The 20,386-nt window shown below is 59.7% G+C and overlaps 4 protein-coding genes across 4 annotated transcripts; 1 reads left to right on the top strand and 3 right to left on the bottom strand.

Annotated features, from left to right (window-relative positions):
• Positions 1-80: 80 nt before the first annotated feature.
• On the bottom strand, positions 81-3,922 carry LOC127390606 (hexosaminidase D-like). Its single transcript, XM_051632428.1, is given in 15 exon segments — positions 81-423; positions 510-599; positions 748-849; positions 1,091-1,169; positions 1,389-1,471; positions 1,554-1,666; positions 1,668-1,759; positions 1,846-1,917; positions 2,125-2,308; positions 2,406-2,570; positions 2,645-2,732; positions 3,002-3,111; positions 3,261-3,498; positions 3,630-3,726; positions 3,889-3,922. Coding segments are annotated over 14 exon segments (1,695 nt in total). The 5' UTR covers positions 3,725-3,726; positions 3,889-3,922; the 3' UTR covers positions 81-239.
• A 2,507-nt stretch (positions 3,923-6,429) lies between these two features.
• MLST8 (MTOR associated protein, LST8 homolog) lies at positions 6,430-11,035 on the top strand. The gene is made up of 8 exons (XM_051632430.1): positions 6,430-6,662; positions 6,829-6,880; positions 6,960-7,122; positions 7,220-7,295; positions 8,921-9,073; positions 9,267-9,391; positions 9,843-10,006; positions 10,513-11,035. Exons 1-8 carry the CDS (start codon positions 6,534-6,536, stop codon positions 10,629-10,631), a joined length of 981 nt encoding a protein of 326 aa, XP_051488390.1. The 5' UTR covers positions 6,430-6,533; the 3' UTR covers positions 10,632-11,035.
• Positions 11,036-11,059: 24 nt separating this feature from the next.
• Positions 11,060-15,560, bottom strand: BRICD5 (BRICHOS domain containing 5). The gene is made up of 6 exons (XM_051632431.1): positions 15,305-15,560; positions 13,982-14,113; positions 13,485-13,637; positions 13,131-13,238; positions 11,975-12,128; positions 11,060-11,517 (listed from the first exon to the last, which is right to left on the bottom strand). Exons 1-6 carry the CDS (start codon positions 15,341-15,343, stop codon positions 11,423-11,425), a joined length of 681 nt encoding a protein of 226 aa, XP_051488391.1. The 5' UTR covers positions 15,344-15,560; the 3' UTR covers positions 11,060-11,422.
• A 1,355-nt stretch (positions 15,561-16,915) lies between these two features.
• PGP (phosphoglycolate phosphatase) lies at positions 16,916-20,241 on the bottom strand. Its single transcript, XM_051632155.1, has 2 exons — positions 19,562-20,241; positions 16,916-19,139 (listed from the first exon to the last, which is right to left on the bottom strand). Exons 1-2 carry the CDS (start codon positions 20,229-20,231, stop codon positions 18,811-18,813), a joined length of 999 nt encoding a protein of 332 aa, XP_051488115.1. The 5' UTR covers positions 20,232-20,241; the 3' UTR covers positions 16,916-18,810.
• Between the last annotated feature and the right edge of the window lie 145 nt (positions 20,242-20,386).

Below are 20,386 nucleotides of genomic sequence, written 5' to 3'. Positions count from 1 at the left end.
AGCCCCCCCCGCAGCGGCCCCAGCTCCCCCTCGTCTGAGCAGGGGGGCAGAGCCACAGCCCCCTCCCGCACCCGACGGCGTCTACGAAAATACTTTATTGTGGAAGTGGGACAGGCAGGAGCTCTCTGTACAGTACAAACAACAGCAGGGAGGCAGTCACCAGCACAGATGGAGGATGGTGGCACCCAAAGCCCACCCTTGGGGTGCAGCAGGAGCTGGGGGGGCCGTTCTGCACACCCCTACGTCGCCTTGGGCCTGGCGTTGAGGCGGATGATGGCCCTGTAGTCCCGCACCAGGTCCCGCAGCTGGTCCAGGTAGGGGTTGACATTCTCCTCCATCCACTCCTCTACTGTGTCAGGGAAGTAGACACTTTCCAGGTGGGTGCGCAGGTCATGGACAAAGTTCTCCCAGTCCTCATGAAGCCTAGAGGAGAAGGAGAGCAGGGGTTCCAGCTCCCTCTTGTTAGGGACCCCGGAGCCAAGCCTGGAACCGCTCCCAGCCCCACGTACTTCAGCATCTTGCTGCCAAAACTCTCCATGTTTCGGGGGTTGCCAAACTGATGCTTCCGGTGATAGGGGCTGAACCAGCCCTTGATGGCACTGGGGAGGCACAAGGGGAGTGGGAGGTTCAGGGACCACCCAGGGATGGGGACCTGCACACTGGGCATGTCCCTACCCCTGTGAAAACTCTTGTGCTCCAGCCCCATGGCCAAAGCCAGCCCACCCCACTCCTCCTGCTGCCCTTTACCTCTCCTCCTCCAGGACTTTGAGGATGCTCTCCTTCAGGTGGCCATTAACCTGCTCAACCATGTGGTAGATCTCTGCACCAGGGAATGCCCCCCTGCCCTCACTGGGAAAAGGGAGGAAGGTGAGAGTCCAACATGTGGGGTGCACCAGCCATGCTGAGGCTCGAGGCTGGGTGAACCCCACCACCCTGCATAGCTGGAGGGCACCCACCCTCACCCCAGGGGGGTCTGGGACCAGGGCACTTGGGCAACCAAACCCCACTCCTTTCCAGTGCATCCCTTTGGAGGCGATGGGGGTGGCAGTGCCGTGGCTGCCCCCCACCATGGCCAGGCTGTGCCACGCACCATGTGCTCTGCTCCAGCTGCATGCTCTGGAACCCCAGCGTGTCCAGAACCTTCCTCTTCATCTCTTCTGTGAAGCCCCCTGGGAAGGGCAAGAAGAGAGGCAGAGGGGCCCGGGCAACCCCACCATCAGGCACTCACCCCTGGCTTCACCTCGACCCTGAAACTGGGGGAGCTGAAGCCTCCCACCCCCCTCCCAACATCTGTCCCTGCCTGCAGGACAAGGGTCTTGCAGGCAATGGCTGCCCATGGTGGGGAGATGGGGGATGAGCCGATCCCCGCCGGCTGCTCCAGTGCTCACCGTTCACCAGGGTCTGGAGGCAGAGGGCCAGGGAGGGGATGCCGACGGGCAGCAGCTCACAGAGCACCGAGTAGTGATCGTACCTGCAGAGCAGGGCCAGGGCAGGGGTCCCACCGTGGGGGCTGGATGGGTACCAGGGAGGGCAGGGGTCCCACCGCCCCTCACCTCTGCCAGCCAGTGAGGACGATGCCCTGGAAGCGCAGTGGGGCCAGCTGTGGTAGGGCCTCCATCACCTTCAGCCAGCTCAGGTGGTTCTTCAGGTGGTAGCTGAGGGGGGGGCCAGGTCTGTGCTGGTCCCGTGGTGCCCTTGAAGGCGCTGGCAAACCAGACTGCCCTGAAGCCACTCTCTGCATACTTGGTGAGGAACGGCCCTGCAGTGGGACAGGAGTGAGCCACCAGTGCCACCATCCCCAGGGGGCTGGGTATGCCCCCCCAGCAGACTGGCATGCTGCCTTACCAATCTGCTCGGCCTCGAAGTCGGGTGCATAGAACCACACCACGGGTGAGACATGCTTTGCTATCCCAGACTCTGTGGGGAAAGCAGGGATGGGGGCGTGGGCACTGGTGCCAGTGGCAGGAGGATGCCCAGAGCACCTCATGCTGCCCTGAGACACATATCACCAGAGGCCAGACACGGTGTCCTGCCAGGCATTGGACACTGTGCCTGCCATGGTGGCCACGTGGATGGGCATTGCCAAGACCCCCAGCTCAGGTGCCACCTTTCCCATCCTCTCACCCCGCAGGGCTCCCACGCTGATTTTCCGCAGCATGTCGTCCCACATGAGCACCCGCAGCCCCCAGTACTGCGTGGAGATGAAACCCAGCACCTCCTTGACGTGCTTCAGGTAGATAGTCCCTGTGTCACCCTTGTTGCGGCTCATCCAGTTCTTGGAGTCCAGCCCCTCCCCAAGATGAAAGACCTGGATTTGGGAGAAAGGAAAGGGATGCTCAGCACCCCTGGGAGCATGCCTGGTACCTGGGGTGAGGGCTGGGGTCCCTGCAGGGCCCATGGCCCACCTCATCTGCCCCGATGTGGATCCAGGTGGAGCGCTTGTGCTTCTCCATGACCTGTGACAAGATGCTCTTGAGCAGGACCAGGGTGTCTGGGATGTGGGGGTTGAAGCTGTTGGGGAAGCGCTCGACCTCCCGCAGGTGCTGGTACTTCTCATGCTTGAGGATGAACTGCACAGGAGGAGCCGTCAGGGGCTGGAAACCCTCTGCAATGTGGGATGAGGAGCGGGACTGGGACCCCCTACCTCCACGTGCCCAAAGGTCTGCACCAGGGGAACCACCTCCAGCTTGTGGAGCTCTGCCAGCTGCTGGATCTGCTCGATGTCTTCCTCGCTGGGAGTGCAGGGACAGGCTCAGGGCAGGTGCTGGGGCAGAGCAAGGGGTGCTCCCTCCTCCTCCTCCAACACCCTGCCCATGGGGGCCCGGTCACCCCACACCTGCATGGACTTTACTATAGGGACACAAATATTGACCCGGCAGGGCAGAGAGCTGGTCCGGTGGCATGGCCTGGCACTCTGACCAGGGTTATCGTGGGCATGGGTCCAGGGAAGTCACACCCAGCACACCAGGACCAGCCCCTGGCCAGCTCAGCCCCAGCTCACCTGTAGGCATAAGGGGAGCGGAGGATTTCCAGCTCCCCCTTGAAGGGGAACATGTCCTCATACTCAATAAGGATGCCGTTGGCTCCCAGCTGGGACAGGAGGGGAAACACCTGCAGGGTGGGAAGGGTGGGCTTGGCTGGTGGGGGTGGCATGGTCCCTGGGGGCCGGCGGGGACAGCCAGTGGGGACAGGCAGCAGGTTGGGCCTTGCTCTGCCTCTGTCCCCTCATCACATCTCTCACCAGTCCCCAGCATCCTCACCTGCTCCAGGTAGGAGACCCTAGGGGCAGCTCCTTTGAGATCCAGGTGGACCAGCCTCATCTCGGTGGCACTGACATCCCTGGGGACCTGCTGCCTGGACTCTTGCCTCGGGGCTGTTATCTTTGCCACAGACAGCTCCAGAGCCTGGCTCTGGGGACCAGTGTCCTGGCCAGTGTCACCCTTGTCCCCCCAGAACCCGTTGTCCTTGCTGACTTGCTTGTGCAGCTCCAGGGTGAAGCTGAAGGGAGCAGGGCAGGGCTGGGGGTGCTGTGGGGCACCGGCTGCCCCCAACACCAGGCCCTATGCAGCCACGACTGAAGGGCTGCACAGAAGCCCTCACCCATACCTGGGGTCCTGCTGTCACCTCACCTGTCACGGAAGAGGAACTTGATGCCAGCCAAGGCCACGAGGAGCAGCACAACGAGGCGCAGGAGGTTCAGCCTGTGGCTCCGCTGGAAGGCCATGTCTGTGGGGCACACACGGGGGTCCGGCCACGCAGCAGGACCCTGAGCACAAGTGACCCCCTGCATGCAAGGCTCCGCACTGCTGACCAGGGCAGCACCAGACCCAGAGGAAGGGGGCATGGGGAAGGCCCCTCCCACCACCCTGGTCCCCATATCCCTCATACCTCCTGTGCCCCAGCACAGGGGCTGGTGGTCGGACCTGCCTTCGCCTCTGCCTGCAAAGGTGCAGCCTCCTCGGGCTCCGCCAGCGCAGGAGCAAACAAGGCGGTGGCTGCAGGGCAGGTCCCCACCAGGGGATCCCCTCGCGCTGCCGTGTCACCTCCCGGACGGGGGCTGTGTCACCGGGCCGGGTGGGGGAGCATCACGGGGCAGGCGGACAGAGGCAGCTGCGGACAGAGGAGACGTGATCAGGGGCCCGCAGCAGTGTCCCATGCAGCTGGCACCGCAGCGGGAGGTGCTCGGCCATGCCAGAGCCCAGCGAGCACAGCACCAGGGGCACTGCCACCAACGGTGACACTGCCACCACTGGGGACATCGCTCCCTCCAGCCCTGGGGAGCCACCGACCTCTGCAACCCCAATGCACCCCCCGGGAAGGCACCACAGCGGGGAAAAGCCAAGCACACCTCATGTTCCCCTGCTCCTGCAGCCCCCTCGGGCTCCTCCTTGCCCACAGCACTGCTCCCAGGTGACAAGGGAGCAGCAGTGACACCCGGAGCCACCACAGGAGGCCAGTGCCACTCTGCTGCGAGCAGCACATCTCCCATGGCCCCTGTGGCACAACAGGCAGGGGACAACACAAACCATCCTGGACTCTGCAGGATTTGCCATCATTTCTGCCCTGACACGTGCTCCCCACCCTGCCCATCCCCTGCCTGACCCTGGGTGCTCCAGGCAGCTCCAGCAGGGATGTGCCAGCCTGGGAACGGTTGCCAGCAGCCACAGCCAGGACGTGGGAGGGGGAGCTCAGTGCCCCCCGGGCACGGGGCAGGTGGGCACGGGGAGCCCAGCACCCAGAAAGGCTATGAATATGTAAAGTGCTAATCATGCTGTCACGGGAACACAGCGCCTGATCGGAACAGGGATAAATATTTCGACAGGTGCTGTCAACCCCAGCAAGACTGGGCCTTTTTAATATATTTGAGTTTCTCTAAACACAGAACGAGTCTCCAAGGCTCACTGGCACAGCCCAGGCACAGGCAGGCAGGACAGGCACACTCTGGGGGCTTCGTGTCCCTTGTGCCAGAGGGAGATCCCTTCACAGAGAAGGCTCAGATGGTGGATGCTGCCCCCCTAACCCAGCATGGCACCCACTACATTTATTGATGTGACATCTTCTGCTGCCAGCCCTTTGGAGACAGCGCTGGCATGGCCACCAGGAGGCTGGGAAGAGCCTGCAGCTTCTCACAACCATCCAGCCTGGCTCAGGGCTCCCAGCTCCCCCAGATCAGCCCAGTCCGGCCCTGCCACTCACTCTCACCCCAAGTGTTCCCCACGGGATGAGCTGCCCCTCGCAAGGGCTCAAGGGGCTACCCTCCCGGCCGGGGGCAACTGCCTGGGGAGGACCCCCCGCAGCAGGAAGGGGCTGCTCCCCTGGGCAGAGACGGCCTCTCTTCCTCTCCCTCCCTGCTCCAGGGCACTGGGGCACACCCCACCCAGCTCACCAGGTACCACCCGCAAGCCCCCACACCCTGGGTACCCCTCGGACATCACCATAGCCATCCCCGTGCCACCGGTCCCTGCTGCACCCGGCAGCGCTGCATCCCGCCGGGTACCCCTGCCAGGCATCCCACCGAGCATCCCTGCATCCCATCGGACATCCCTGCATCCTGCCCGGGTATCCCGCCGGGTACCCCTGCACCCCTGCCAGGCATCCCACCGAGCATCCCTGCATCCCATCGGACATCCCTGCATCCTGCCCGGGTATCCCGCCGGGTACCCCTGCACCCCTGCCAGGCATCCCACCGAGCATCCCTGCATCCCATCGGACATCCTTGCATCCTGCCCGGGCATCCCGCCGGGCATCCCTGCACCCCCCCGGTCCTCCCGGAGGCCCCGGTGCTCCCGGCCATCCCTACATCCCGCTCCTGCTGCGGCCCCGAGCATCCCCGGCCCTTACCGGCAGTGAGGGGCCGCCGCAGGCACCGCCGGGAGCGGGCACGGGCGCGGGCACGAACCGCAACCGCGCCGCTCTTAAAGGGCCCGGGCGGCTCCGGAGCGGCGGGCGCTGCGGGCGGGGAGGGTGCTCCGGTCCCGCCACCCACCGGTGACAGCGGCACCGGCACAACGCGGGGTCCCGGGATCGCGGTGCCCTGACAGATCCGGCCGTGTACGGTGCGCCCGGTGTGTGCCCGGTGCCCACAGCCCGGTGTGTGCCCGGTGCCCAGTGTGTGCGCAGCGACCGGTACCCGGTGCCCGGTGCGTGTCCGGTGCCCGGTGCTGGCTGTCCAGTGTCTGCTGTGTGCCCCGCCCCTGGTGTGTGCCCGGTGTGTGCCCAGTGCCCGCTGTGCCCGGTGCCCGCTGTGCCCGGCTCCCGCTCCCCTCCCGCCGGTGCCGCTGCCGCCGGTGCCGCCCCCACACACGGCCCCGCCTCACCCCTCCCGCCCCCGCACATGGTATCGCCCGCCTCCCTCCTTCTGCGCATGCGCCTTCCCACGGCCGCGGCCCCGAGGGGCGGGGCGGCGCGTGCGCAGGGAGAGCCCCGCCCCCCGGCGCGTGCGCGGAGGGACGCGCGTGGCCCGCGGCCCCAGGGCCCGCCCGGGCTGCGGCGGGACCGGCACCGGCACCGGCACCGGGACCGGCACCGGCACCATGAACGCCGCTCAGGGCACGGTGGGCAGCGACCCCGTCATCCTGGCCACGGCCGGCTACGACCATACGGTGCGGTTCTGGCAGGCCCACAGCGGCATCTGCACCCGCACCGTGCAGCACCAGGACTCGGTATCCTTCACCGGGGGGCCCGGGGGGGCTGAGGGGACCGGGGGAGGCCTGAGGGACCCCGCGGACCCAGTTAGCTCGGTGTCACGCCCCGCGTTTAGGAGAACCCGGTCTCAGCAGGTCCCCGCTGCTGCTGCTGCTTCTTAGCGACCTTAACGGGCACCGGCAGCAGGTGAACGCCCTGGAGATCACCCCGGACCGCAGCATGATCGCTGCTGCAGGTGAGCCCGCCCGGCCCCCCGTGGCCCTGGGCCCCCGCCCCGGGGCTGTGGGTCACGCCGTGCCCGCCCGTGTCCGCAGGCTACCAGCACATCCGCATGTACGACCTCAACTCCAACAACCCCAACCCCGTCATTAACTACGACGGCGTCAGCAAGAACATCACCTCCGTGGGCTTCCACGAGGACGGGCGCTGGATGTACACGGGCGGGGAGGACTGCATGGCCAGGATCTGGGACCTGAGGTGGCAGGGCTGGCGGGACCCCCTGCAGCAGCCCCCGGGGGTGGTGGGGCTGATCACACGCTCCTGCACGTGCTCGTTCCTCCCCGTTTCGTTGCAGGTCTCGAAACCTCCAGTGCCAGCGGATTTTCCAGGTGAACGCTCCCATCAACTGCGTCTGCCTGCACCCCAACCAGGTGAGCACCAGCCCCCTGCTCATCTGCCCGCGAGTGCGTCTGTGCTAAATACCTGCAGGGTTTTCCAAAGAGACAGGGCAGTGCTGGATCTCCTGTCCCACAGGAGGGGACACTTTTCTGGGGTGATTTATATCCAAGAACATATCCAAGGGGACGTGATGGCAGGGGGGCTGGTGGCACAGGTTGGGCTGGGAGGTTCAGGGATGGGAGAGCACTGCCAAGAAAAAGCATCTCGGGGCCCACAGCTCCCGTTACATTTGGGACTTTTGTCAGATTTGCTTGAGGTTTCCCAGTCAGTTCAGCAGCTGTTGAGAAACAGAGGAAGGGCTGGGAAAGGAGCTAAAAGCTGCATTAGAGGGGAGGGCGGGGAAAATCAATACGTATCATTGCAGCATTAGTAACCTCTCTGGTCCATTTTGTATTCACAGGGCTGCTGGGTTGGGTGCAGACACAGCAGCTCAAGCCTTTTTAAAAAGCTGATTAATAGAAACACTTCTTACCATGTGATTTTGCAAAGCTGAATTTCAGACTAGATTTGAGATCAGTTGTTTGGATCAGACTTTTTAGATAAACGCTGCTGATGCTCCTGTAGGGCTGGTGCTGTGATAACACGTTATGTTAGAACAAATATTCTTGTTGTGTGTACATCTTACCTGTGAAATAATCACTTAGGAAGGTGCTGCTGAGCTGGCTTGTGAGCTGACTGCAGTTACCGAGTCCAGAGGTGGCAGTGTTTATTCAGAAAGCTCCATCACTCTGCAATCCCCTGCTGCAGCCACTCTGATCTAGTTATCCCAGAGAGATTTCTCAGGGCTTGGGTAAAGCTGTGGTAGCTTTAGCAATTGCACTTAGAGCTGCCAGGAGGGGCCTTGAGGATTGAGGCGTCGGGAAGACGCTCCTGGGCTGTGCAGTCAGCTAAATATATCGAGCCAGGATTGTCTTCCTCAGAAACAGGCCGTTGCTCACAGCACGGAATTAGCTCTGCCTGATGACCTGATCTCCTCTAGGGATCCTGCTAAAGTTCTGGACAGCACAAGCCTGTCGATAAAAGCCCTGGTTTCAGTGGAGGGCTGCCAGCATTGTATTCTGATCTGAGCACAGGATCAGAGCCAGAACTCCTGCCCTTCAGCTGGCTCTTATCCTTCCCCTGAGAAGGGGAGAGAGAGAAAAACCCATTTAGGCTCATGTTTTTCAGCTATCTGTAGATTCTTGAGTGCTTCAGTTGTTCACTGGCCAACTTGCATCTTAATGCCCACTTCTCAGACGTGCTGAAACTCACTTGGCTTCTGTGGCTGCTGTTTGGAGCTGTGGCTCTGCAATGGTTCTAGAGCTCAGGCAGCTACTGCCTGCTCTGGCGTTTGTAAAATTAGCAAACACTTCTGTAAAGGTGAACAACCTTTTTTCAGAGGATTGTGGAGCTCAGTACCCCGCTTGCTCTGGGCGTGCAGGAATGGTCAGCAGGCTGCTGGAGCTCTGGAACAGCACTGTGCTGGGGAGGGATGGGGCAGAACAGGACCCTGAGGCTCAAAACCAGAGCAAGGCTCCTTGTGGTGCTGCACAGGTGTGGTCTGGACATCAGCTAGAGGGGTTGTCCTCAGGGCACCGAGGCTGCTGTTTTCTTGCAGGCAGAGCTAATTGTGGGTGATCAGAGCGGAGCCATTCACATCTGGGACCTGAAGACAGACCACAACGAGCAGCTGATTCCAGAGCCCGAAGTCTCCGTGAATTCGGTTCACATTGACCCCGATGCCAGTTACATGGCAGCTGTCAACAGCTCGGTGAGCTCTGGGGGCCTCAGCCATGGGGTGGGACTGATGGTGCTGTGGGGGCTGCTGGGCTGTGCCTGCTGTGGGCAGAGGCAGCCGGTCTGCACACCCCAGCATTGCTGTGCTGGGACCAGAGGTGGAAAGTCCAGGCTGCTCTGGCTGGGTGACCACCAGCCTGGGCACAGATCCCTCTGTCTCACCACAGGGAAATTGCTACGTGTGGAACTTGACGGGTGGCATCGGAGAGGAGGTGACCCAGCTGATCCCCAAGACCAAGATCCCAGCGCACAACCGCTACGCCCTTCAGTGCAAGTTCAGTCCCGACTCCACGTGAGTGCCTGTCAGCCCCCACCTACCTGCCCTGGGAACAGGCAGTCCTTCCTGGGTAGGCAGAGGCCAGCTGTGCCTCCAGCTGTTGGCTGATGCAGGTTCACACTGCCCTCCAGGTGCCCCAGGGAGGAGTGGGAAGGAGGCACAGGACACACTGGGAAAGGGTTGCTGGCAGCAGCATCCCAGCCTTGTGCTCCATGGTCTCAACAAGCTTTGAAGCCATGAACTGTAACTGGGATCAAATTGCTGATCCCTGGGAGCAAAGTGGTGAACTTAGTGTGCTCCTTCACTGAGTTTGTTCTGCTCGAATCTCAGGTGATGCAGGTGTCAAAAAATCTGATTACAGTGAACACAGGTCTCCAGTTCATGCCTGTTCCAGGCCCACAGTCTCAAGGCCCTTCGGCACATGGCGTGACTCATGGGGTTGCCCTTGCCTCTCTCTTCTTTGCAGGCTCTTGGCTACATGTTCTGCAGATCAGACCTGTAAGATCTGGAGGACTTCAAACTTCTCTTTGATGACAGAGCTGAGCATCAAGAGCAATAACCCAGGGGAAACGTCTCGGGGCTGGATGTGGGACTGCGCCTTCTCCGGGGACTCCCAGTACATTGTCACAGGTGAGGGGCTGCTGTGCTCCTACCCTGACCCACAGCTTGGGCTACACCAGGGCCCTGCACTAGCACAAGTCTCAGCAGTTTCTCTAGCTGGGACACTGCCAAGCCCTCATGCAGCACTGTATGAGGAGAGAGCACCCAGCCTTGCGCCCGCAGCGCAGCTACTCACTCCCTGAAGCGTTTTCCCTGTGCTGCAGAACAGCAGCTGTTTAAACTGCAGAGATGATCTTCATGTGTGCAGTTTATTTTGCCTGGGAGCAATGCTGCTTGCAGCATGATGGTGCCTTCAACACATAGAGGTTGTCATTTCCACAGTCACTTCTCTCCAAAATCATTAAACCCCCATGGAATGCAGCAGTGCACTGAGGTTCCTGCTCTGCACAGCCCCCTCACCTGTCGCCAACAGCACTAATCCTGGTGTTGAAGGAAGCAAGAGGGAAGTCTTAGAATAATGGGGGGGAAAAGTATAAAGGGTAATGCAATACATCCCACTCTGAACTCTGTTCCAGCCTCCTCTGACAACCTGGCCCGACTTTGGTGTGTGGAGACAGGGGAGATCAAGCGGGAATACAGCGGGCACCAGAAGGCTGTTGTCTGCCTGGCCTTCAACGACAGCGTGCTGGGATAGCAGCCACCTTGGGAAGAGGAGGATCTCTGCTTGTTTTCCCTTGTCCTACAGTGGCCAGCACCCTCTCTGGAGCCCAGGAGACACACATGTAACCATCCCCTCCTCTGAGGGAGAGGGCTGGGTCTCTGGCAGAAGCAGCTGCCTCTGCCTGGGGTGGCACCAGGCTCCAGCCCCAGCAGATCCCTACTGAAGCGTGGCCTCTGAGGGAAGCTGCTGGGACTAAAGGAAATGGGAAGGGGAGGCATGGTCCTGCAGAGGGGAGCTGGGTGTGGTTCAGCTGGAGGAATCCCTCTGGCATGGCTGCTGACAGCTTTGTGATGTTCTTGTACCACAAAGTGGGAAAAAAATAAATAAAATCAGCCTTTCTCCATGATGGAAGAGGCCGAGCAAAGAGAGGAAAGGCAGGAGCTGTTTTCTTGGTTTGCAATCCCTTTATTCAGAGTATTTCACAGACTGACTTGGAGAGCTGCAGTCGTAAAGCCAAGCCCTACAAATGTCATGCCCTCGTATTGAACAAGGCACTTAACCATGAACAGCAGCTACTCCACATGATTCCTCTAGGCCTGGATCTCTTACTACCTATGGACAAGGCAGTCCTGGAGCTGCAAATGAAGTGTCTGTATGGAGCAGAGTCCTCTTATTGTTCTAAACTCCCCTGAACTGCAGCATGAAATCAGCAGGAAGCTTTTGGAGGATACTGTAGGTGTTACCTTTCTTGTTGACATCGGAGGCTTTTCAGGAATCCAGTTCAAGTATGTAGAGCAGTGAGAGGGCATCCACTGCCACAGGACTTACTCAGGGAGGTAATAGAAGCAGATTGAGACACAAATGTTGCTTGGAAAACAGATGTCGATGCAAAGGTAGATGAGCCGCTGCCTCCCGGGACCTGCCAAATGAGCAAGGACAGCAGCAGAGTGAGAGGAATGCTTTGCAGTCCTGCAGAGTCCCTGGGGAGCCAAACAAGTGAGAAGCCTTAGGGAATGACCCTTCTCATTAAAGCTGGAGTTAGGACAGAATGGAATTCAAGCTCTGCCAGCTGCATCTGGTGAAGATGAAGGTGACCAGCGTTAAGGCAACAGTGTGGCAGGGACTGCTCTGTGTTGTGTGGTGAGGGGAGGCTGCACTGCCCAGGGAAGAGGGCTCAGAGCCTTTCCCAGCTGGCACTGTGGTTTGCTGCAGGTTGGGGGAACAAGCCAGTGCTCAGTGATCACTGAACAATGGTTTGATTTTGGACTAGAGGTCACCTGTCCCTGTCCTGGGAAGCCTGTCCAGGACGTGCAGCAACTTCTGCACAGCAGACCCTGCTCCTCTTAAAGATGCTACACACAACATGTACAACTTACCCTCCCCTCTCCTGACCCAGAAGATGGATGTCTGCTCACACAAGGTCTGGACAGCCTCCCCCAGGCTTTTGGGGTCCACCTGTTCCCCTGTCAGGATGCCCAGGAACTCCCGGTAGTACTTGGTCTGGTTGTTCTGATGGAGCAGCTGATCGGCCTGAAAGAAATGTCCCTGTTAGTTCCTTCCAGGGCACTTAGCTCCTCCAAGCCACACAGCCCTGCTCTTGCTCTCAGGGCACCCAAGGAGCAGGCTCTGCCCTGGCACAGGCAGGCAGCTCTGGGAGTGATGAAAATCAGCATCCTGAGCCTGTGGGCTGGGCCAGGACAAGGCTGAGCTGAGGCTCCTCAGTGCTGGGTCCCCACAGGGGCTGCTGCCAGCCCCACCACCCCCAGCTCCTGTACATTAAGGAGTCTCGGGGCCTGGCAGATGCTTCTCCTTTGCTTCCCCTCTGGTAGTCTGCTCTCATGGGTGCTGTGCTCCCACAGCCCTCCAGGTTAAACAGTGCCCATGGCCTCCCAGATAGGTGGGAGCAGCAGGTGAGAGCCAGGGAGCCCCCAGGAGCTGATGAGGAAACAGAGCAGGTGGCAGGGGCACAAAAACACGGGACCTTCTGTCTCCTTGAAACAGAATCTGCCCCTGACCCTGCCTGTGCATCCATTAACATTGTGTTCAGAGGGTCTGTACATCAGTTACTCCAACTCCCATCCCCTGGGAGTTGCTGACAAACCCCCTTTGTGTTCTGTTCCACAGATTTTTAAGCAGGTAACAGAATCCAGTGGGAGCGGGTCCTGCGAGAGCCCTGCTGTTCACCTCGGGGGGGACACATCCCCCTTCCCTGCAACTCTGCTGTTTCCCACAGGACATGGAATCAGTGAAACTGGGAGTTGCTGCCCTGAGCTCCCATGCTGAGCCCAGCACTGCCAGGCAGAGCTCTACTCCTCCACAAGGTGCCAAACAAACTCTCCCTAGAGCAGGGAACAGCACCCAAGAGGGGGCTGCCACACACCCCCCCCCGGCTGGGAGAACCCAGCCCCAAATTTAGCCATTTGGGATGTGGGTGTACAAGAGCACCACAAACACAAACCCAGGCAGGAACGAGCCTTCACTGAGCCAGGACTCCATGCAAAGGCCAGTTCAATGGCTGCAGCAGCTACTCACTTGCTGCTCAGATGTGTTTAGAGACATCTGGAGGGCCTGGATGTCCCAGGTGTCCATCCTCCTCAGGTAGCACGTGCGCTGCTCCACTGGCTTGTAGCAGACGTAGCCCTGCAAGACAAGATTGTCGCACTGAAGCAGGCAGCAGCACGCACCCAAGAGCCCCCAAAATGACATTCTTCCTCACACCCTGTGTTATCTTTCCTAAAGGTGCAGAGAAAAGCACCAGAGTAGCTGATGGATGTTCTTCCCTCTTTACAGCTCCTGCTCCCACCCCAGCAGCAATTCCCTCAGCAGCCTTGGGCTCCCCTACTTGCTTCCAGGCTGGGAGGCAGGTGATGATCCCAACACACTTACATTCCTGCTGTCATACAGCACCACAGCACTGTGGTTACTCTGTGAGGTTACGTAGTAGGTCACAGTGCTCTTGGACTTGTCCACCAAGGCTGTCTGGTTCCTCAGTGGTTCCTGCTGGCCCTGGAGCGTAATTCGGATGAGCTGCGAGCCAGCCTGGGCACAGAGAGAGGGAGGGCAGCACCAACCATCAGCTATGCCCAGCATCTCCCCGCCACTGTCCCCATCCACACCTTGTTGCTTGTCTGAATAATTTTGCAACAGAAAGCAGCAAACTGAGCCCCAGGAGGGGAGCAGGTCTGTGGACAGACCCCTCTGGCAGTAGGTACACTGCCCCCTCACCCAGAGGCTGCAGCCGCACGCTGGAACGTGCCTGCTGGGCGAGACACCAGCCAAACCAGCCCTGACCTCCCCGTTCATCCCTCCCAGCAACGATTCTGACAGAGAGGAGGGCTGTGGGCAAGAGGAGGGCAATTCCTGCCTGGATTGGGATCCCATACCTGGGAAGAGCTGGGAGAGAAGCTGAGAACACCCATGACGCTGATGCCAACAACTGCAAAAAACAAGGCAATGGACAGGATGATCCAGAAGGTCCTGGATGGAGCTGGGAGGCGTGCTGAGCCCCTCCTGTCCTGGAGCCAAGGCAAGAGGAGGAGAGAGCAGGGGTTACAATCAACCCTTCTGCTGGTTTTTCTTTACCATAAAACACACTTCCCACTCGTGACACAAATCCTGGTGCAAACTGCTGGGGTTGGAGAGCAGAACTGCCAGAACATCCCAGCAGTTCCAGAATAATTTCACTTATCCCCCAGTGATGGAGATTCAGCTCTGACCTGCTGGTAACCAGCTCTTTCTACCCGTGGCCAAGGAAGGGCTGGAGCAGGAACCTTTCCACTAACAGGGGCTGCTGCTGTGCTTTAGCAGAAAATAAAATTATTTTGGTTTCTAGCAGAAATCCCCAGGAGAATCATCAATATTGGAAACAGGCCCTGTGTGGCATGATCCTGCTTCCTTGTCCCTCCAGATATTTGGCTGTATTTTATTTCCTTGATCAGTTGTTCTCCATGCAGACCAAGCTGTTACTTGAAGCAAAGGAGCTTGGCACTCGTGTGGCATTTCTAGTGGCTCGATTAAAATTCACTCTAGCTCTTACACTGAAACAATTAAATTTAACTTAACGGCACAGGAAATTATTTTTACAAAGCACAGTGTGCTTTCAGTAAGAGAGTTTCAACCACACATCTGTTTCTCAATCTTTTGGAGAGAAATTCAATAAATGGCCATGGCTGGATTCGCTGCAGATGCACAAGGAACAGGCTCTGCACCCTCTGGGTCAGTTAGGGAGCTCTTTTGGTAATACTAAACCTCCAGATGTTTTCCGCCAGAAAAGCAGCAAGTCTTAACAAGGTCAGAGCTGCACAAAGCTGAAATCTTATCAAGTCAAACACCCCAGAGCCCAGCCCCGCAGTAACGGGCAGGTTTTTGATAGCTAATGAAATTCCCTCCGGGGGAAAGGTGCAAATAAAGAAACCCAGTGGCTCCTGTGCCTCAGCACACGCACCCGAGCGGCTCGGCAGCCCCTGGGCATTCCCCACCTGGCTGCTCTGTCACACCGCCCGTTCGTGCCATGTCTGGGCACTCACAAAATCACCCAGGGGTAAGTGGGCTGCCTTGCCAGGAGCTGAACTGCGGGGTGCTGGGGTTGGGGGTGAACCAAACTGTACCAGGATCCTTGAACGGCGGGAGCTGAGCCCCCTCAAAAGAGGGATGGAGCAAGCAGAGAGCGGGGGCTGTCTGTGACAGCTGGGGACAGGGACACTCACCGCGGAGCCAGCGCTGCCGGGACCGTTCCCGCGCTCCATCCTGCAGCTCAGGCCCGGAGCTCGATGCTGCAGCTCTGCCCCCTGGCACGCGGGCTCTGCATCCTCCCCAGCTCCAGGAAACACAAGCGTGCACCTGCAAAGTGTCAACCCGTGTCCCTTGGGGACAGAGGGCTTCCCAGCCAGGAGCTCCTGGGCTCAAACCCCCAGGGAGGTGAAACCTTAGAGCTGCCACCTGGGGAGAGGCGAAGGGAAGGGGGGAGCGCGGCTGTCGGCGCAGAACTCAGCTCTTCCTGCTCACCTGGCCAGTCGGCTGGGGGGGCAGGGGAAGACAACGGGGGGCTTTGTGTGCACCCCCCCCCGCTGGCAGGGCCCGCCAGCGGGACCGGGGGAGTCTCATTAAGAGACACAATGAACAGAGAGAAGTGGCAGCCTGCCCTTGTCATCAGTTATTTCTACATTTCAACATGAACTCTCTGCTGCCGGAGCTCCCTGGGCTGAAGCCAAGTGTTGATCCTGCAGGCTGCTGCCCTCCAGCCTTGGCTGCACAGACAGGCTTGTGTTCCACCTATGGCCCTTGCTTCATCCAGAGCCCGGGGAAGAGCATCCCTGCTCCAAAGTCATGGCCACAACCGCAGTGGCACTCATGCAAACACCCACGTCCTGTGATGAGAAACACCTGTGGGGCTCCCAGGTCACCAGACTGTGGTTTTCCCGAGCAGTCCAGGAGCCCCCAGGAGCTCAGTGTTCCTCAGACGTGCCAGCCAGACATCACCCAACTGAAAGGAGGCAGGAAAAGCTTAGCAACATTCCTGCACACGGGATCTATCAAGGGACAACACGGCTTTTAGGCATTTTCCAATCAAATGTGGCTCAGGACTGATCCAACGCCACCAAGAGGGCAGCTCATCCTGGAGTTTCTTGTCATCAAGGCACTAGTAATTCCCCTCCTCTCTCAGCCTCTTTCCAAGTCAAAGAGCAGCCATTTCAGAGGATCACCATCATGCCCTGGCACGCTGCTTCTGTGGAACGTGAACTCCAACTCCAGACCAATTCACTCCAGAGTGCTCTGGCCACTGGAGTCAACCAGCCATCACCTCCACTCCTTTCAAACAGCAAAGCTGAGAACACAGATCAGCAGTGTCTGCAGCTCTGAGAAGGGCAGGAAAGTGAGGGATGGTCACTCCACCAGTTCTGCTTCTGCACATGGGCATTAGAAATGAGGCATTTGCTGCAGCAGAGCTTAGCAGACATTTCAAAACCACGCTGCAACAGCTTCCCCCCTGAGAGGTTCTACTGGCCGCACGGCAGACACGTCCCTCCTTCCCTGCCCAAGGCACAGGAGTGAAGCACAACCCTCGATAAAACAACATTTGTGAAAGGATGATTGCATTCTGCTCTGTGCTCTGCTCAAATCCCAGCCCACGCTAAGAGCCCTGCACAGCTCTGGGCACTACAGCAATCTGCTCCAGGGTTTGGATTTCCTTCCCTGACACTGCGCACAAGGAGTGTGGATGATACACTCAGACTGCCCCTACCCCAGGACTCCCACACATCCAGCTGCACCAAACCTCACCCAGACGAGACTACAAAACCAGACAAGGCCAAGGGAAAGCAGGTTTGTAAGTTTAATGTGAATTCAAGTAGAGGCTCAAAAACCGTTTGGAAGCTGATACAGAGTTTTGAAGCAGGACTGACACCTTCACAGGGACATTGCAGCAGAGGTGGCTGGAGGTACGGGTTCCCTGGTGCAGTGAGCAATGCTGGCAGGACAGCCAGTGAGGCCCAGCACCTCCCCTGGCACTGCCTCCTCCACTCAACATGTTCTGAATTTCTAAGCACCAGAGACAGGAACTGAACCAAAGACACACCCCTAAGTTTGGCCCTACCTGAAGCAACCCCCTAACCCCATGTCCACCTTACCCAGATAATGTCAAAGCTCTACCTGGAAGTGTTTCTTTACCCAGTCCCAGCCTTCCAGCTGAAGACAGGAACAGGGGAGGGATTATTTGTGCTTCCCTCCACTCCCCCCCAGATACAAACACCCTTTGACAAGATCCAGCTGATACTCTGGGAACACTGACAGACAACAGGAACCACACAGTTATTGCTGTACAAACACAGGGCTAAAGTCTGCTTGTTTCGAGTGTCTGAGTGGAAGGAAATGGCCTTGGCACACTGCCAGCCTATCCAGCTGAGCAGTGGGAGAGGAAGGAAGGCCAGTGCTTAAATTCACCTGCTGATACTGGAATCTATGGAATAAAAACATGTTATTTGCATATATAATTTCTCACCTAATTCTGTAATGCAGAAGCTTTCAGCTGCAGCCTTTGATTCAGCCAGCATAAAAATAAAAATCTACCTGGGAGCCCTAGCTGTGCATCACCCACAGATCAGTCTGAAATCACCCTGAGCAAGAGAGCACTCCAAGCAGCCAGAGCCAGGCCCCCCAGCAGGCCCCTGAGGAAGGTCTTCCCCTCAGGTATTTAAAGGAAGCACATGCCGTTGTCACACGCAGCCAGCACCCACAGGATTACTTTGGAGCAAAGCTGGACCGTGCCCTGCATCCACCCCTGTGGCCTGAACCTTAAATCCTGTCTGCAGCTGAAGCCAAGGGAAGCAGCTACGTCGATGCTGAGGGAAGTACAAGAAGGAACTTGGTACCAAACCAGTTATTCCTGGGAAGCAGCAGTGGTGAGGGACAGTCCTATGTGGCTACACTCTTTCTGCATTGCCAAATGCAAAAACTTTGGGAGAAGTACTGTGATCAGTGAAGTACATTCCTCTAATCCTCCCTTCTGGGAAATGATATATTATCATACACTCTACTTAAATTTATATTTTAAATATATTCTGATATATATTCAGAATGGGGGAGTTCTTATATGTACATGTGCTTTACACATACACCCAATGGACAAACACAGCAGACACTGTTTGTGTCCTGTGAGTGGAATCGTCCTAATCTCATCCCAAGTGCCATTGAAAAGGTCAAATCAAGGAGATGGATTCCAGGGATCTCAGCTCCTGTGACCTGCTGCCGCACTTGCAGCAGCTGTACCCCAAACAGGACCTTGTACAGAAAGATCATCACCCCAAGGCCAAAGGCTAATTCCAAACACAGCCACTACATCACCACACGTGCCAAGAGTCATTTCCCTGAATAAACCAGACTGAGCCACGGCCTGAGGACGCACCACCAGACCTGGGGTCTCCTCAGATTAACCAGCTCGACTTTCCTCAGCTCAGTCTAGAGGACAACGTGACATCAAGTATCACAAACATTGGATCGATGTGTTGCTTATAATTAAAAACAAAAGCCCCAGCCTCCAGAGGCGGGTGACACCCTAATGCCCTCTCCGTTTCAAAGTGCATTTAAAGACCAAGGTGTAAACAACATCCTACCGAGAGGACAGGCGGGCTAAGCAAGGGGTTGCTAACTCTGGGTGGTACCTAGTGAGTGCCTGACTGTCACAGGGTGACTAACGGGGCGCTGCGGGGACTGTGCTCTACGGGTCACCCAGCGCCGGGAGGAGGTCGGCGATGCTGTCGACGTAGTAGTCGGGCACCAGGCTGTGTCGGCTGGGACAGCTGCTCTGCTGGTGGCCCTGCACCTCGTCCAGCGTGGAGACCCCGGTGAGCGTCAGCAGGGTGGTGAGGCCGCAGCTGTTGCCCATCAGGATGTCTGTGTCCAGCCGGTCGCCCACCATGATGGTGCGCGCGGGGTCGATGTCGAACTCGCTGGCCACGCAGTCGAACATGAACCGGTTGGGCTTCCCCACGATGAAGGCCTCGCGCTGCGCCGCCGTCTCCACCGCCTTCACCAGGCAGCCCGTCCCTGGGGGAGGAGGGGAAACGGGTCAGAGCCTGCAGACGCTCCGGGCACCCACACCAGCTGGTACAGACCCACACGGGGCTTGGGAAACTCAACACCGACAGGACAGGCAGGGGGGGTTAGTCCCAGAAGAGGTGATGGAGGCCGGGACATCAAGCAGAAACCGCTATTCCCAGCAACGGGCCAAAGATCCTGCCTCTTTCGGGGGGGCGGTGAGGAGGGGGTGCCCAGGCTGCAGGGCACGGGCCGCCACACGGAGGCACCCGGCACCGCCCTTGTCCTGAGACGCAGGGCCGGGCCCAGGGACCCCCAGAGCAGCTCTGACCTCCCGCCCCCCTGGGTGGCTCTGAACAGCCCGGAGCCCCCTCCCCGCCCTCGCCCGGCAGCTCCGAGCAGCCCCCCCGGGGCTCCCCCAGCCCGCGCACCGGGAATGGCGGTGCCGCCCTCGAGCGGGAGGCGGTTGTCGCGGTTGGTACCGACGAGCAGGCAGTCGGGGCCGTCGCGCAGGAGGTAGCGCAGGGCCTGGCAGAGCTTGGCGTAGCTGAAGTGCTCGTCGAAAGCGACGAGGACGGCGCGGACGGCGGGGTCAAGGGGCGCCTGGGCCCAGTCGGCGGGCGCGGGGCCGGGCAGGGCGGCGGGGCCGGGCCCCAGGTGCGGGACGCCCGCGGCCTCCAGCTCGGCGGCGAGCGCGGGGCTGCCCAGCACGTAGGCGGCGGCGCCGGGCGGCAGGGCCTGCCGCAGGTAACGGGCCGCGCAATAGGCGGACCCGAAGACGTGCCGGGGCTCGGCGGGCGGGAAGCCCAAGCGCCGCAGCTTCTCGGTGTAGGCCACGCGCGTCCGGCTGCTGTTGTTGGTCACGTAGCAGAGTCGTTTGCCCGCCGCCGCCAACCGGCCCAGCGCCGCCGCCGCGCCGCCCACCGCCGCCTCGCCCCGCCACAGCACGCCGTCGCAGTCGAAGAGGAGCGTGTCGGCGGCCGCCAGCACGGCGCGGGCCGCCTCGCCCTCCAGCCGCCGGCACCGCCGGGGCCCGCCGCCCGCCATGGCCGCCATCGCCGCCGCGCCCCAGCCGCGCGCCCCCCGCCGGGCCGCCCCCATTGGCCGCGCCGCGCCCGGCCCTCGCTCCCATTGGCCAGAGGCGGCCGAGGCCCCGCCCCCCCGCCCGTCGCCGGCTCCAGCGCCCTCCCCGCCCTCCGCGTGGCGCTATGCCCCGCTGCGCTCTGATTGGCCGCCCGCCGCGCCGGCCCGCCCCC

This window comes from Apus apus, chromosome 14, assembly GCF_020740795.1.
Source record: "Apus apus isolate bApuApu2 chromosome 14, bApuApu2.pri.cur, whole genome shotgun sequence".
NCBI classification, from domain to species: Eukaryota; Metazoa; Chordata; class Aves; order Apodiformes; family Apodidae; genus Apus; species Apus apus.
This window is presented reverse-complemented; position numbering and strand designations above follow the sequence as displayed.